At 41.4% G+C, this 12,970-nt stretch overlaps 1 protein-coding gene across 1 annotated transcript in view; it reads left to right on the top strand.

Moving 5' to 3' along the window:
* FAM135B (family with sequence similarity 135 member B) overlaps positions 1-12,970 on the top strand; it is a 292,460-nt gene that overhangs the window by 221,863 nt on the left and 57,627 nt on the right. Inside the window, exon 16 of the mRNA XM_053715380.1 lies at positions 11,463-11,614. Coding sequence (XP_053571355.1) covers positions 11,463-11,614 — 152 coding nt within the window. The remainder of the gene's footprint in view (positions 1-11,462; positions 11,615-12,970) is intronic.

The raw sequence follows: 12,970 nt of genomic DNA, 5'->3' as shown, positions 1-12,970 counted from the left end.
ATCGGGAAAAGTAAAGACTCCAGCGGAGCTGACGGGCTGAGAGCGTACGGTTGGTCTGGAGGTATTGCAAGTTCTTATGATCCATGTAAATCACTATGGGTTGTTCTGCGCCCTCCAATAAGTGTCTCCACTGGTCGAAAGATGACTTAATGGCCAAAAGCTCCTTTTCACCAACCGGATAGTTCAACTCCGCTGGTGTCAGAAGTCTGGAAAAGTAACATACTGGATGGAGTGAGTCTTTTGGAGAAGCTTTTTGTGAGAGAACGGAGCCGATAGCGTAGTCTGATGCATCCACCTCTAGGACAAACTGTGCTTTGCTATTAGGTAGTTGTAGAACTGGGGATGTGATAAACCGCGATTTTAGGAGATCAAAGGCGTTCTGTGCCTGGGAAGTCCATTGAAAGGCAGAAGTGGTTTTGGTCAAATTAGTGAGGGGTTTGGTGATGGCTGCAAAATCTTTAATGAACCGTCTGTAAAAATTTGCAAAGCCTAAAAAACGTTGGACATCTTTTATATTGGAGGGTCTTGGCCAGGAGGTGATAGCTGTAATTTTACTGTCCTCCATCATGATGTTACTTTTACTAATATTGTAGCCCAAGAAGGAAACCTGACTGACATGGAAAAGGCATTTTTCCAGCTTAACATACAATTTGTGTGTCTGTAGTCTGGATAGTACAAGCCTGACGTGATTGATATGTTCTGAGTAAGAAGAAGAGTAGATTAGGATGTCGTCAAGGTAGACCACCAGAAAAGTGTCAAGAATATCCCTAAAGATGTCATTAATGAAGTTTTGAAATGTTGCCGGAGCATTACAGAGACCGAACGGCATAACGGTATACTCGAAAAGACCATACCTGGTCCTAAATGCCGTCAGCCACTCGTCTCCGGCCCTTATTCTAGCAAGGTTGTATGCGCCCCTTAGATCCAGTTTCGTGAATATAGTTGCGCCTCTTAACCTCTCAATCAATTCTGGGATGAGAGGTAGTGGGTATCGGTTCTTTACAGTACGCTTATTGAGTTCCCAATAATCAATTATGGGACGTAAGGACCCATCCTTGTTTTTAACAAAAAAGATGCCGGCTCCGGCAGGGGAAGTGGATGGACGGATAAACCCCTTCTTTAAATTCTCAGCAATGTAAGACTTTAGATGGATTAATTCGGGTCTTGAGAGGGGGTAAATATGCCCATAGGGTATGGTTACCCCAGGGAGAAGGTCAATGGGGCAATCGTATGGCCTATGTGGAGGCAATGTTTCAGCCTCCTTTTTGTTGAAAACCTCAGAGAAGTCAAGATAAGGAGAAGGAATGATAGGAGTAGTTGTGGAAAGTAAGTTGGAATTAGGAAAACAGGTGGAAGTACAGTAAGGTGATGAGAATGATAAGGTGAGAGAATCCCAATGAACCGTAGGTTGGTGTTTTTTGAGCCAAGAGATACCCAGAACGATAGGATAAATTGGAGAAGAGATGATATCAAAAGAGATAGTCTCAGAATGACCAGAAGTAGATGTAACAAGGAGAGGGATGGTTTGTTGAGAGACTGGACCTGATGCTAATGGTGTACCATCAATGACTTTAAGAGGCATAGGTGTGCTTTTGAACAAAAAAGGTATTTTATTAACTTCAACTAAACTTAAATCAATAAAGTTTGCACATGCTCCGGTGTCAATCATGGCGTTACAGTTTAACCTGTGTCGGTCCCACTGCAAAAGTAAGGGTAAAGTAAGATAGGTGGTAGATAAGGTTTTTGTATGTAAGCAATGTTTAGTTGAGAGTGCCTTACCTAACTTCTGCTTTGTGAGTAAAGGACATTCTTTAACAGTATGTTCAGTCCCCCCACAATACATACAGAGATTGAGTGTACGGCGTCTAGCCTTCTCTTGTGGGGAAAGAGGTCCTCTGAGGAAACTGATATCCATAGGCTGTTCAGCTGAAGAACTGGAAGTAGGAGGTGTGGGTAAAACCCTGCGAACAGGAGTAGTAGAAGGGTTTCTTTCTTGTCTCTTCTCCCTAAGCCTACGGTCTATAGTGATAGTAAGAGCGTATAAGTCTTCAAGGCGGTCTGGTATGCCTACCCTGGCTAGTTCGTCCTTAATGTCCTCCGCCAATCCTAGGCGATACTGGTTTTTTAAAGAGACCTCATTCCAGAGGGAATCCCTGGCCCAGATCTTAAAGCGGGTGATATACTCCTCTACCGGTGTTTTTAGCTGCCTGAGGTTTCTTAGTTTACCTTCTGCAGTAACTTGCCGATAGGGGTCGTCATAAAGGGTAGACAAAGCTTTGAGGAATGCTTCTAAAGAGTTTAGGATAGGATCCTGTGTCTCATAAAATGAATCTGCCCAGGCCCTAGGTTCTCCCCTCAAGTAGGACAATATAGTGAGCACCTTGCTGCGGTCAGTAGCATAGGTCCTGGGACGTAAGTCAAACAATAGTAGACAGGCATTTCTAAACTGTCTGAAAGTGGAGCGATCACCAGAAAACTTCTCTGGATATGAGACCTGAGGTTCAGCCTGGTGGTCATTTCCGGTATTTCTGTTAGATAAAACTTCCCTAAAACAGGCTTTGAGGCTCTGGTTCTCTACTTGCAGCTCTCTAAAAGCCTGGGTCAGATTATCTAAACGTTGGTTAAGGCTGTGTAGTTGTGGGGTCACATCAGAAGGCTCCATTTTAATAGGGCTGGTTTATTATGTAATGATTCGTGATAATATGTAAATCTCTGTGATATGCAGCAAGTATTTAAGTAAACTTTTAAGACCTCTAAACAGGATAAATAATTGTGGAGTGTTACAAGTTAATAAGTGTGCTTGCTAGTAAGATAAACACTAACTTAATCACTTGTTTTAATTTAGCCTGAGGGATAAGACCCAATAATATGAGTAGTACTAATGAGCTTTATCTTAGGCAGGTCTTATATAGTGCAACAGGAAGCGTTAGGGTTAAACATAAATAGTATAAGTCTGTAAAGACAGATTCACTGGTGACAGGTGAAATATGGAACCCAAACTGCACAGACACAAACAGGAGTTTTACCTTCAATTCAACTGTTGTTTAAAGAGTAATGTCAAATGAGTAAACAGACTTAAGCACTCTATATACAGAACCTTAATTCAGAAGCTGAGCCTGTGAGAGGAATCCCAGGTGCGGGTAGGTAGAATACTTGCAGGGATTAGTGAGCGTGCAACGTGGTAATGGCTCCGTGTAGCTGGGAGTCTGTATGCAGTCTGTTTAGACAAGGAGAGTGCGTCAGAGCGGTAGCGTGAATCGGCGCTACGGTGACGTCAGCGGCTGTGGCAGCTTGAAGCAGGAGCTGCTTGTAACGGCAAAAGGTTTCTCTGATCAGGAGAATCTTGTTTTGGTACTCTAGGTAAGGAGTTGAGCTGCTTTACTTTGGCAATAAACTTCAATAAACCAGCAATGCATCTTGGTTACAAGGAGATTAAATAAGGAAACCTGATCAGCTTAATTGAAATAAAAGGTGGTATGACAGGTTAGATACGCTGTGTAAGGTGGAATGGATTTAGACATGACACTGAGTGAATATTCCAACATGCTTACTGAGTGATCATAACAACATGCTTACTGAGTGATCATAACAACATGCTTACTGAGTGATCATAACAACATGCTTACTGAGTGATAATACCAACATGCTTACTGACTTAGTGATCATACCAACATGCTTACTGAGTGATCATACGAAAATGCTTACTGAGTGAATATTCCAACATGCTTACTGAGTGATCATAACAACATGCTTACTGAGTGATCATACCAACATGCTTACTAAAGGATCATACCAACATGCGTACTGAGGGATCATACCAACATGCTTACTGAGGGATCATACCAACATGCTTAGTTAGTGATCATACCAACATGCCTACTGAGTGAATATTCCAACATGCTTACTGAGTGATAATACCTACATGCTTACTGAGTGATCATACCAACATGCTTACTTACTCCTAGATTTAGAGTTCTGCGGCCAAAGGGGTGCGTTAGCTATGCATGCTTTTTCCCCCCATACCTTTTAAACAACGCTGGTATTGAGAGTTCTCAGAAGGGCTGCGTTAGGCTCCAAAAAGGGAGCGTACAGGCATATTTACCGCCACTTCAACTCTCAATTCCAGCGGTGCTTACGGACGCGGCCAGCTTCAAAAACGTGCTTGTGCACGATTCCCCCATAGGAAACAATGGGGCAGTTTGGGATGAAAAAAAACCTAACACCTGCAAAAAAGCAGCGTTCAGCTCCTAACGCAGCCCCATTGTTTCCTATGGGGAAACACTTCCTAAGTCTGCACCTAACACCCTAACATGTACCCCGAGTCTAAACACCCCTAGCCTTACACTTATTAACCCCTAATCTGCCGCCCCCACTATCGCTGACCCCTGCATATTATTTTTAACCCCTAATCTGCCGCTCCGTACACCGCTGCAACCTACGCTATCCCTATGTACCCCTAATCTGCTGCCCCTAACACCGCCGACCCTATATTATATTTATTAACCCCTAATCTGCCGCCCCCAGCGTCGCCGCCACCTACCTACAATTATTAACCCCTAATCTGCGACCGGACCTCACCGCTACTATAATAAATGTATTAACCCCTAATACGCCTCACTCCCGCCTCAAAAACCCTATAATAAATAGTATTAACCCCTAATCTGCCCTCCCTAACATCGCCGACACCTAACTTCAAGTATTAACCCCTAATCTGCCGACCGGACCTCGCCGCTACTCTAATAAATGTATTAACCCCTAAAGCTAAGTCTAAACCTAACCCTAATACCCCCCTAAGTTAAATATAATTTAAATCTAACAAAATAAAATAAATCATATTAAATAAATTATTCCTATTTAAATCTCAATACTTACCTGTAAAATAAACCCTAATATAGCTACACTATAAATAATAATTATATTGTTGCTATTTTAGGATTAATATTTATTTTACAGGCAACTTTGTATTTATTTTAACCAGGTACAATAGCTATTAAATAGTTATTAACTATTTAATAGTTGCCAAGTTAAAATAATTACAAAAACATAATTTATGCTTACCTGATAAATTTATTTCTCTTGTAGTGTATCCAGTCCACGGATCATACATTACTTATGTGATACAGAGTTAGTACTGGCATTTCTAAGGTCGCATGGATGGAAGGTGAACGAAAAGAAGAGTTCTCTCTTTCCACTCACAAGAGTTCCCTTCTTGGGGACTCTTATAGATTCTGTAGAAATGAAGATTTACCTGACAGAAGACAGGTTAACAAAGCTTCAAAATGCATGCCGTGTCCTTCATTCCATTCAACACCCGTCAGTAGCTCAATGCATGGAGGTGATCGGCTTAATGGTAGCAGCAATGGACATAGTACCCTTTGCACGTCTACATCTCAGACCGCTGCAATTGTGCATGCTAAGTCAGTGGAATGGGGATTACTCAGACTTGTCCCCTACTCTGAATCTGGATCAAGAGACCAGAAATTCTCTTCTATGGTGGCTTTCTCGGCCACATCTGTCCAGGGGGATGCCATTCAGCAGGCCGGACTGGACAATTGTAACAACAGACGCCAGCCTACTAGGTTGGGGCGCTGTCTGGAATTCTCTGAAGGCTCAGGGACAATGGAATCAGGAGGAGAGTCTCCTACCAATAAACATTCTGGAATTGAGAGCAGTTCTCAATGCCCTTGTGGCTTGGCCCCAGTTAACAACTCGGGGGTTCATCAGGTTTCAGTCGGACAACATCACGACTGTAGCTTACATCAACCATCAGGGAGGGACAAGAAGCTCCCTAGCAATGATGGAAGTATCAAAGATAATTCGCTGGGCAGAGTCTCACTCTTGCCACCTGTCAGCAATCCACATCCCGGGAGTGGAGAACTGGGAGGCGGATTTCTTAAGTCGTCAGACTTTTCATCCGGGGGAGTGGGAACTTCATCCGGAGGTCTTTGCCCAAATACTTCGACGTTGGGGCAAACCAGAGATAGATCTCATGGCGTCTCGACAGAACGCCAAGCTTCCTCGTTACGGGTCCAGATCCAGGGATCCGGGAGCGGTTCTGATAGATGCTTTGACAGCACCTTGGACCTTCGGGATGGCTTATGTGTTTCCACCCTTCCCGATGCTTCCTCGATTGATTGCCAGAATCAAACAGGAGAGAGCATCAGTGATTCTAATAGCGCCTGCATGGCCACGCAGGACTTGGTATGCAGATCTAGTGGACATGTCATCCTGTCCACCTTGGTCGCTACCTCTGAAACAGGACCTTCTGATCCAGGGTCCCTTCAAACATCAAAATCTAATTTCTCTGAAGCTGACTGCTTGGAAATTGAATGCTTGATTTTATCAAAACGTGGTTTTTCTGAGTCAGTTATTGATACCTTAATACAGGCTAGGAAGCCTGTTACCAGAAAGATTTACCATAAGATATGGCGCAAATACTTATATTGGTGCGAATCCAAGAGTTACTCATGGAGTAAGGTTAGGATTCCGAGGATATTGTCTTTTCTACAAGAAGGTTTAGAAAAGGGTTTATCCGCTAGTTCCTTAAAGGGACAGATTTCAGCTCTGTCCATTCTCTTACACAAACGTCTGTCAGAAGTTCCGGACGTTCAAGCTTTTTGTCAGGCTTTAGCTAGGATCAAGCCTGTGTTTAAAACTGTTGCTCCACCATGGAGTTTGAACTTAGTTCTTAATGTTTTACAGGGGGTTCCGTTTGAACCCCTTCATTCCATTGATATCAAGTTGTTATCTTGGAAAGTTCTGTTTTTAATGGCGATTTCCTCGGCTCGAAGAGTCTCTGAGTTATCTGCCTTACATTGTGATTCTCCTTATCTGATTTTTCATTCAGACAAGGTAGTTCTGCGTACTAAACCTGGGTTCCTACCTAAGGTGGTCACTAACAGGAATATCAATCAAGAGATTGTGGTTACATCTTTGTGTCCTAATCCTTCTTCGAAAAAGGAACGTCTGCTACACAATCTAGATGTAGTCCGTGCCCTGAAATTTTATCTACAGGCAACTAAGGATTTTCGACAAACGTCTTCCCTGTTTGTCGTTTATTCTGGTCAGAGGAGAGGTCAAAAAGCTTTGGCTACCGCAGTTTGAAAGCTTGAAGCTTGTATCAGAATGTCGTCTAGGTACGGAGCTACCGCAATTCCTCGCGGTCTTAGTACCGCCAGAAGAGCACCCAGAACCATTGTGAAGATTCTCGGAGCCGTAGCCAATCCGAATGGAAGAGCTACAAACTGGTAATGCCTGTCTAGAAAGGCAAACCTTAGATACCGGTAAAGATCTTTGTGAATCGGTATGTGAAGGTAAGCATCCTTTAAATCCACTGTGGTCATGTACTGACCCTTTTGGATCATGGGTAAAATTGTCCGAATAGTTTCCATTTTGAACGATGGAACTCTTAGGAATTTGTTTAGGATCTTTAAATCCAAGATTGGCCTGAAAGTTCCCTCTTTTTTGGGAACCACAAACAGATTTGAGTAAAACCTTGTCCTTGTTCCGACCGCGGAACCGGATGGATCACTCCCATTAATAAAAGATCTTGTACGCAGCGTAGAAACGCCTCTTTCTTTATTTGGTTTGTTGACAACCTTGACAGATGAAATCTCCCTCTTGGGGGAGAGAATTTGAAGTCTAGAAGGTATCCCTGAGATATGATCTCTAACGCCCAGGGATCCTGGACATCTCTTGCCCAAGCCTGGGCGAAGAGAGAAAGTCTGCCCCCCACTAGATCTGTTCCCGGATCGGGGGCCCTCGATTCATGCTGTCTTAGGGGCAGCAGCAGGTTTCCTGGCCTGCTTGCCCTTGTTCCAGGACTGGTTAGGTCTCCAGCCTTGTCTGTAGCGAGCAACAGCTCCTTCCTGTTTTGGTGTAGAGGAAGTTGATGCTGCTCCTGCTTTGAAATTACGAAAGGAACGAAAATTAGACTGTCTAGCCTTAGGTTTGGCTCTGTCTTGAGGCAGGGCATGGCCTTTACCTCCTGTAATGTCAGCGATAATTTCTTTCAACCAGGGCCCGAATAAGGTCGGCCCTTTGAAAGGTATATTAAGCAATTTAGATTTAGAAGTAACGTCAGCTGACGAGGATTTTAGCCACAGTGCTCTGCGTGCCTGAATGGCGAATCCGGAATTCTTAGCCGTAAGTTTAGTTAAATGTACTACGGCATCTGAAATAAATGAGTTAGCTAACTTAAGGGCTTTAAGCTTGTGTGTAATCTCATCTAATGGAGCTGATTCAAGTGTCTCTTCCAGAGACTCAAACCAAAATGCTGCTGCAGCCGTGACAGGCGCAATGCATGCAAGAGGTTGCAATATAAAACCTTGTTGAACAAACATTTTCTTAAGGTAACCCTCTAACTTTTTATCCATTGGATCTGAAAAGGCACAGCTATCCTCCACCGGGATAGTGGTACGCTTAGCTAAAGTAGAAACTGCTCCCTCCACCTTAGGGACCGTTTGCCTAAGTCCCGTGTGGTGGCGTCTATTGGAAACATCTTTCTAAATATCGGAGGGGGTGAGAACGGCACACCGGGTCTATCCCACTCCTTAGTAACAATTTCAGTAAGTCTCTTAGGTATAGGAAAAACGTCAGTACTCGCCGGTACCGCAAAATATTTATCCAACCTACACATTTTCTCTGGTATTGCAACTGTGTTATAATCATTCAGAGCCGCTAACACCTCCCCTAGTAATACACAGAGGTTTTCCAGCTTAAATTTAAAATTTGAAATATCTGAATCCAGTTTGTTTGGATCAGAACCGTCACCCGCAGAATGAAGCTCTCCGTCCTCATGTTCTGCAAATTGTGATGCAGTTTCTGACATGGCCCTAATATTATCAGCAAAAAAAGGGGGTTAAATAAACTAGCGCTTAAGAGTTAATATCCCTTGCCCTATTCTCCTACTATCTACTTCCCAGATAGAAAGGTGTATAAAGTGAAAAAGTTATGGAGACCAGGCGCCCAATCCGCAAAAGGGACAAAGGCGTGCACGGAGGTCGCCAGCCAAACACGTAGAAAAAACTGGACCCCGGACAGAACAAGCGAAAAACTCCTCCACAATTCACCTTCAAAACAAAAACATGACAATACCAAGACAAAACAAACCACAATCCCCAAGTGCCGCAACACCACATCGATCAATTCACAAAACCTCCAAAATTCAGATATACACCCGTCCCACACACAAACAAAAGGATCCATCTGCTCCCCTGCATCCCCCGCTCAAAGACCCTAGATAGAATGTATTCCTCTATCCCAACACAACCAACAATATTTGTCTCCATTTGATATTCCATATCCACACCTCATCAACTCTAAAACTACAAATATGTAGCAAAAACCAACAACCAGCCAAAACAACTGGGTGTTGAATGGAATGAAGGACACGGCATGCATTTTGAAGCTTTGTTAACCTGTCTTCTGTCAGGTAAATCTTCATTTCTACAGAATCTATAAGAGTCCCCAAGAAGGGAACTCTTGTGAGTGGAAAGAGAGAACTCTTCTTTTCGTTCACCTTCCATCCATGCGACCTTAGAAATGCCAGTACTAACTCTGTATCACATAAGTAATGTATGATCCGTGGACTGGATACACTTAACAAGAGAAATTACCTGTAAAATAAATCCTAACCTAAGTTACAATTAAACCTAACACTACACTATCAATAAATTAATTAAATAAACTATCAACAATTATCTACAATTAAATCAACTAAACTAAATTACAAAAAAAACAAACACTAAATTACAAAAAATAAAAAAAGATTACAAGAATTTTAAACTAATTACACCTATTCTAAGCCCCCTAAAAAAAATAACAAAGCCCCCCAAAATAAAAAAATGCCCTACCCTATTCTAAAATAAAAATTTAACAGCTCTTTTACCTTACCAGCCCTTAAAAGAGCCTTTTGCAGGGCATTCCCCAAAGAAAACAGCTCTTTTGCATTTAAATAAACATACAATACCCCCCCAACATTACAACCCACCACCCACATACCCCTAATCTAACCCAAACCCCCCTTTAAAAACATACCAGCATGCTTACTGAGTGAATATTCCAGCATGCTTACTGAGTGATCATACCAACATGCTTACTGAGTGATCATACCAACATGCTTACTGAGTGAATATTCCAGCATGCTTACTGAGTGATCATACCAACATGCTTACTGAGTGAATATACCAACATGCTTACTGAGTGATCATACCAACATGCTTACTGAGTGATCATACCAACATGCTTACTGAGTGAATATACCAACATGTTTACTGAATGAATATACCAACATGCTTACTGAGTGATCATACCAACATGCTTACTGAATGAATATACCAACATGCTTACTGAATGAATATACCAACATGCTTACTGAGTGATCATACCAACATGCTTACTGAGGGATCATACCAACATGCTCACTGAGTGAACCCAATTCCAAGTTGTTCATGTCAATAAAAGGCCTTAGCAACAAAATAGTTTTCTACACATAACCTTAGGTAAACCTGTTTTTGGGCTCCCTGTATTATAATGTGATTGGACAATCCAAACCCTACGCTGCTTCATACATAGAGCCCTTTGTATGGATTGATCTCTTCATTCGGCATGTCAGTAATAATTAACGTTTAACCTCTTCTGTTCAAAAGCCATAGTGATATATGCAAATCTTGAATAAAGCCATTTGAACGGGGTCATGTGTGTTGGAAGATTTATTTATTTTTGCCTCAAATGCTATACTGTAAAAGTGCTTTTTGTAGTTTTAAAATAATAATGGATTGACAGGAAAGTTTTTTCCATTTTGTGAGTGCAATCAAAAAGAACTGTATGTGAAATGAGTATCTTGCAGAAAAGTTACCACACTTATACCATATTGCTCAGAACATCTCAGCAAAGGTTTACATTCTCACTATACAGAATATGTTTTTCCTTTCCACAACTGCATTCAAAAATATAAAATACTCTCTTTTAAAAAGTCTTCTCTAACAGAGATATTTCTTAAGTTATTTTTTAATGAATATTATTATTTTTAGAAACCTACAAGATTTCCATTACTGTAACCAAATCACAAATCGAGACACTTCAAAGCATCTTAAAAAAAATAAAAAAATTAGAATTCTGCTGAAGATCTGAAACACCAACAAAAAAGACAGAGCCCCATCTAAAAATCGAATTCAGGCCGACATTATTGCTGTTATAAAGAAGGTGTTTTAACAAAATGTGACTGTGATTGGCAAAGGTTTTCTAAATGTTGTGGTCAAGATTTTTCTTTTCTTTTTGGACGTACTATGGAGTGCTCGAGCAATGTTAACACAATATTGCTAATATTTTTGCTCTCCATTTGTCATTCAGACCAGTGTTTGTTCATAAATAACACAATTGTCTGGTTTCTTATGAATTTATCATGTGTTGAAAAAAGATAAACACTTGAATTAATGTTTTTAAATATTGCTTTTTTTCAGTTTTATTGGTCATTCCTTGGGGAACATCATTATTAGGTCTGTCCTTACCCGTCCCCGGTTTAGATATTATCTGAACAAACTACATACATTTCTATCGCTTTCAGGACCACATCTTGGAACGCTTTACAATAACAGTGCTCTGGTTAGTACAGGTAAGATAACAAAAATTCATCAAGTTTTTACTATGATTCTGATATTGTTTATTATGTATAATTATATTATTTCTTATCATAAGACATGGAAGCTGGAGCTTATACTACATTTTATATTGCCTTCCTCTATCATTATTAATATTTTATAAACTTACTGAGCTAAGATGTTTCTCCAGCCTCACCACTTCCAATATTATTCTATGCAGTATATTCACTAAAGTTCAGTTATCTCTCCACTCTCCATCTACCTTACCTACCCCCTAAAGTGAGCCCCTACCCCGCCGCCATCTATCTTACCTAACCCCTAAAGTGAGCCCCTTACACCGCCGCCTTCTATTTTAAAAATATTAACCGCTAATTTAATCCCCCTACACCGCCGCCATTAACTATATTAATATAGTTAATATAGTTATTATATTATATATATTAACTATATTAACCCTAATTATATTAGGGTTAATATAGTTAATATCGTTATTATAATATATATATATTAAGTATAATAACCCTATCTAACGCTAACACCCCTAACTAAATTCTTATTAAAATAGATCTAATTAATATTAATATTATTAATTAAAATATTCCTATTTAAATCTAAATACTTACCTATAAAATAAACCCTAAGGCCTAGATTTGGAGTTCGGCGGTAGCCGTCAAAACCAGCGTTAGAGGCTCCTAACGCTGGTTTTGGCCGCCCGCTGGTATTTGGAGTCAGTGATTAAAGGGTCTAACGCTCACTTTTCAGCCGCGACTTTTCCATACCGCAGATCCCCCTACGCCATTTGCGTATCCTATCTTTTCAATGGGATCTTTCTAACGCCGGTATTTAGAGTCGTTTCTGAAGTGAGCGTTAGAGCTCTAACGACAAAATTCCAGCCGCCTGAAAAAAGCAGGAGTTAAGAGCTTTCTGGCTAACGCCGGTTCATAAAGCTCTTAACTACTGTACCCTAAAGTACACTAACACCCATAAACTACCTATGTACCCCTAAACCGAGCTCCCCCCACATCGCCGCCACTCGATTTAAATTTTTAACCCCTAATCTGCCGACCGCCACCTACGTTATACTTATGTACCCCTAATCTGCTGCCCCTAACCCCGCCGACCCCTGTATTACATTTATTAACCCCTAACCTGCCCCCCCACAACGTCGCCGCCAGCTACTTAAAATAATTAACCCCTAATCTTCCGACCGCAAAGCGCCGCCACCTACGTTATACTTATGTACCCCTAATCTGCTACCCCTAACACCGCCGACCCCTATATTATATTTATTAACCCCTAATCTGCCCCCCTCAACGTCGCCGACACCTGCCTACACTTATTAACCCCTAATCTGCCGAGCGGACCTGAGC

This window comes from Bombina bombina, chromosome 5 (genome assembly GCF_027579735.1).
Source record: "Bombina bombina isolate aBomBom1 chromosome 5, aBomBom1.pri, whole genome shotgun sequence".
Taxonomy (NCBI): Eukaryota; Metazoa; Chordata; class Amphibia; order Anura; family Bombinatoridae; genus Bombina; species Bombina bombina.
This window is presented reverse-complemented; position numbering and strand designations above follow the sequence as displayed.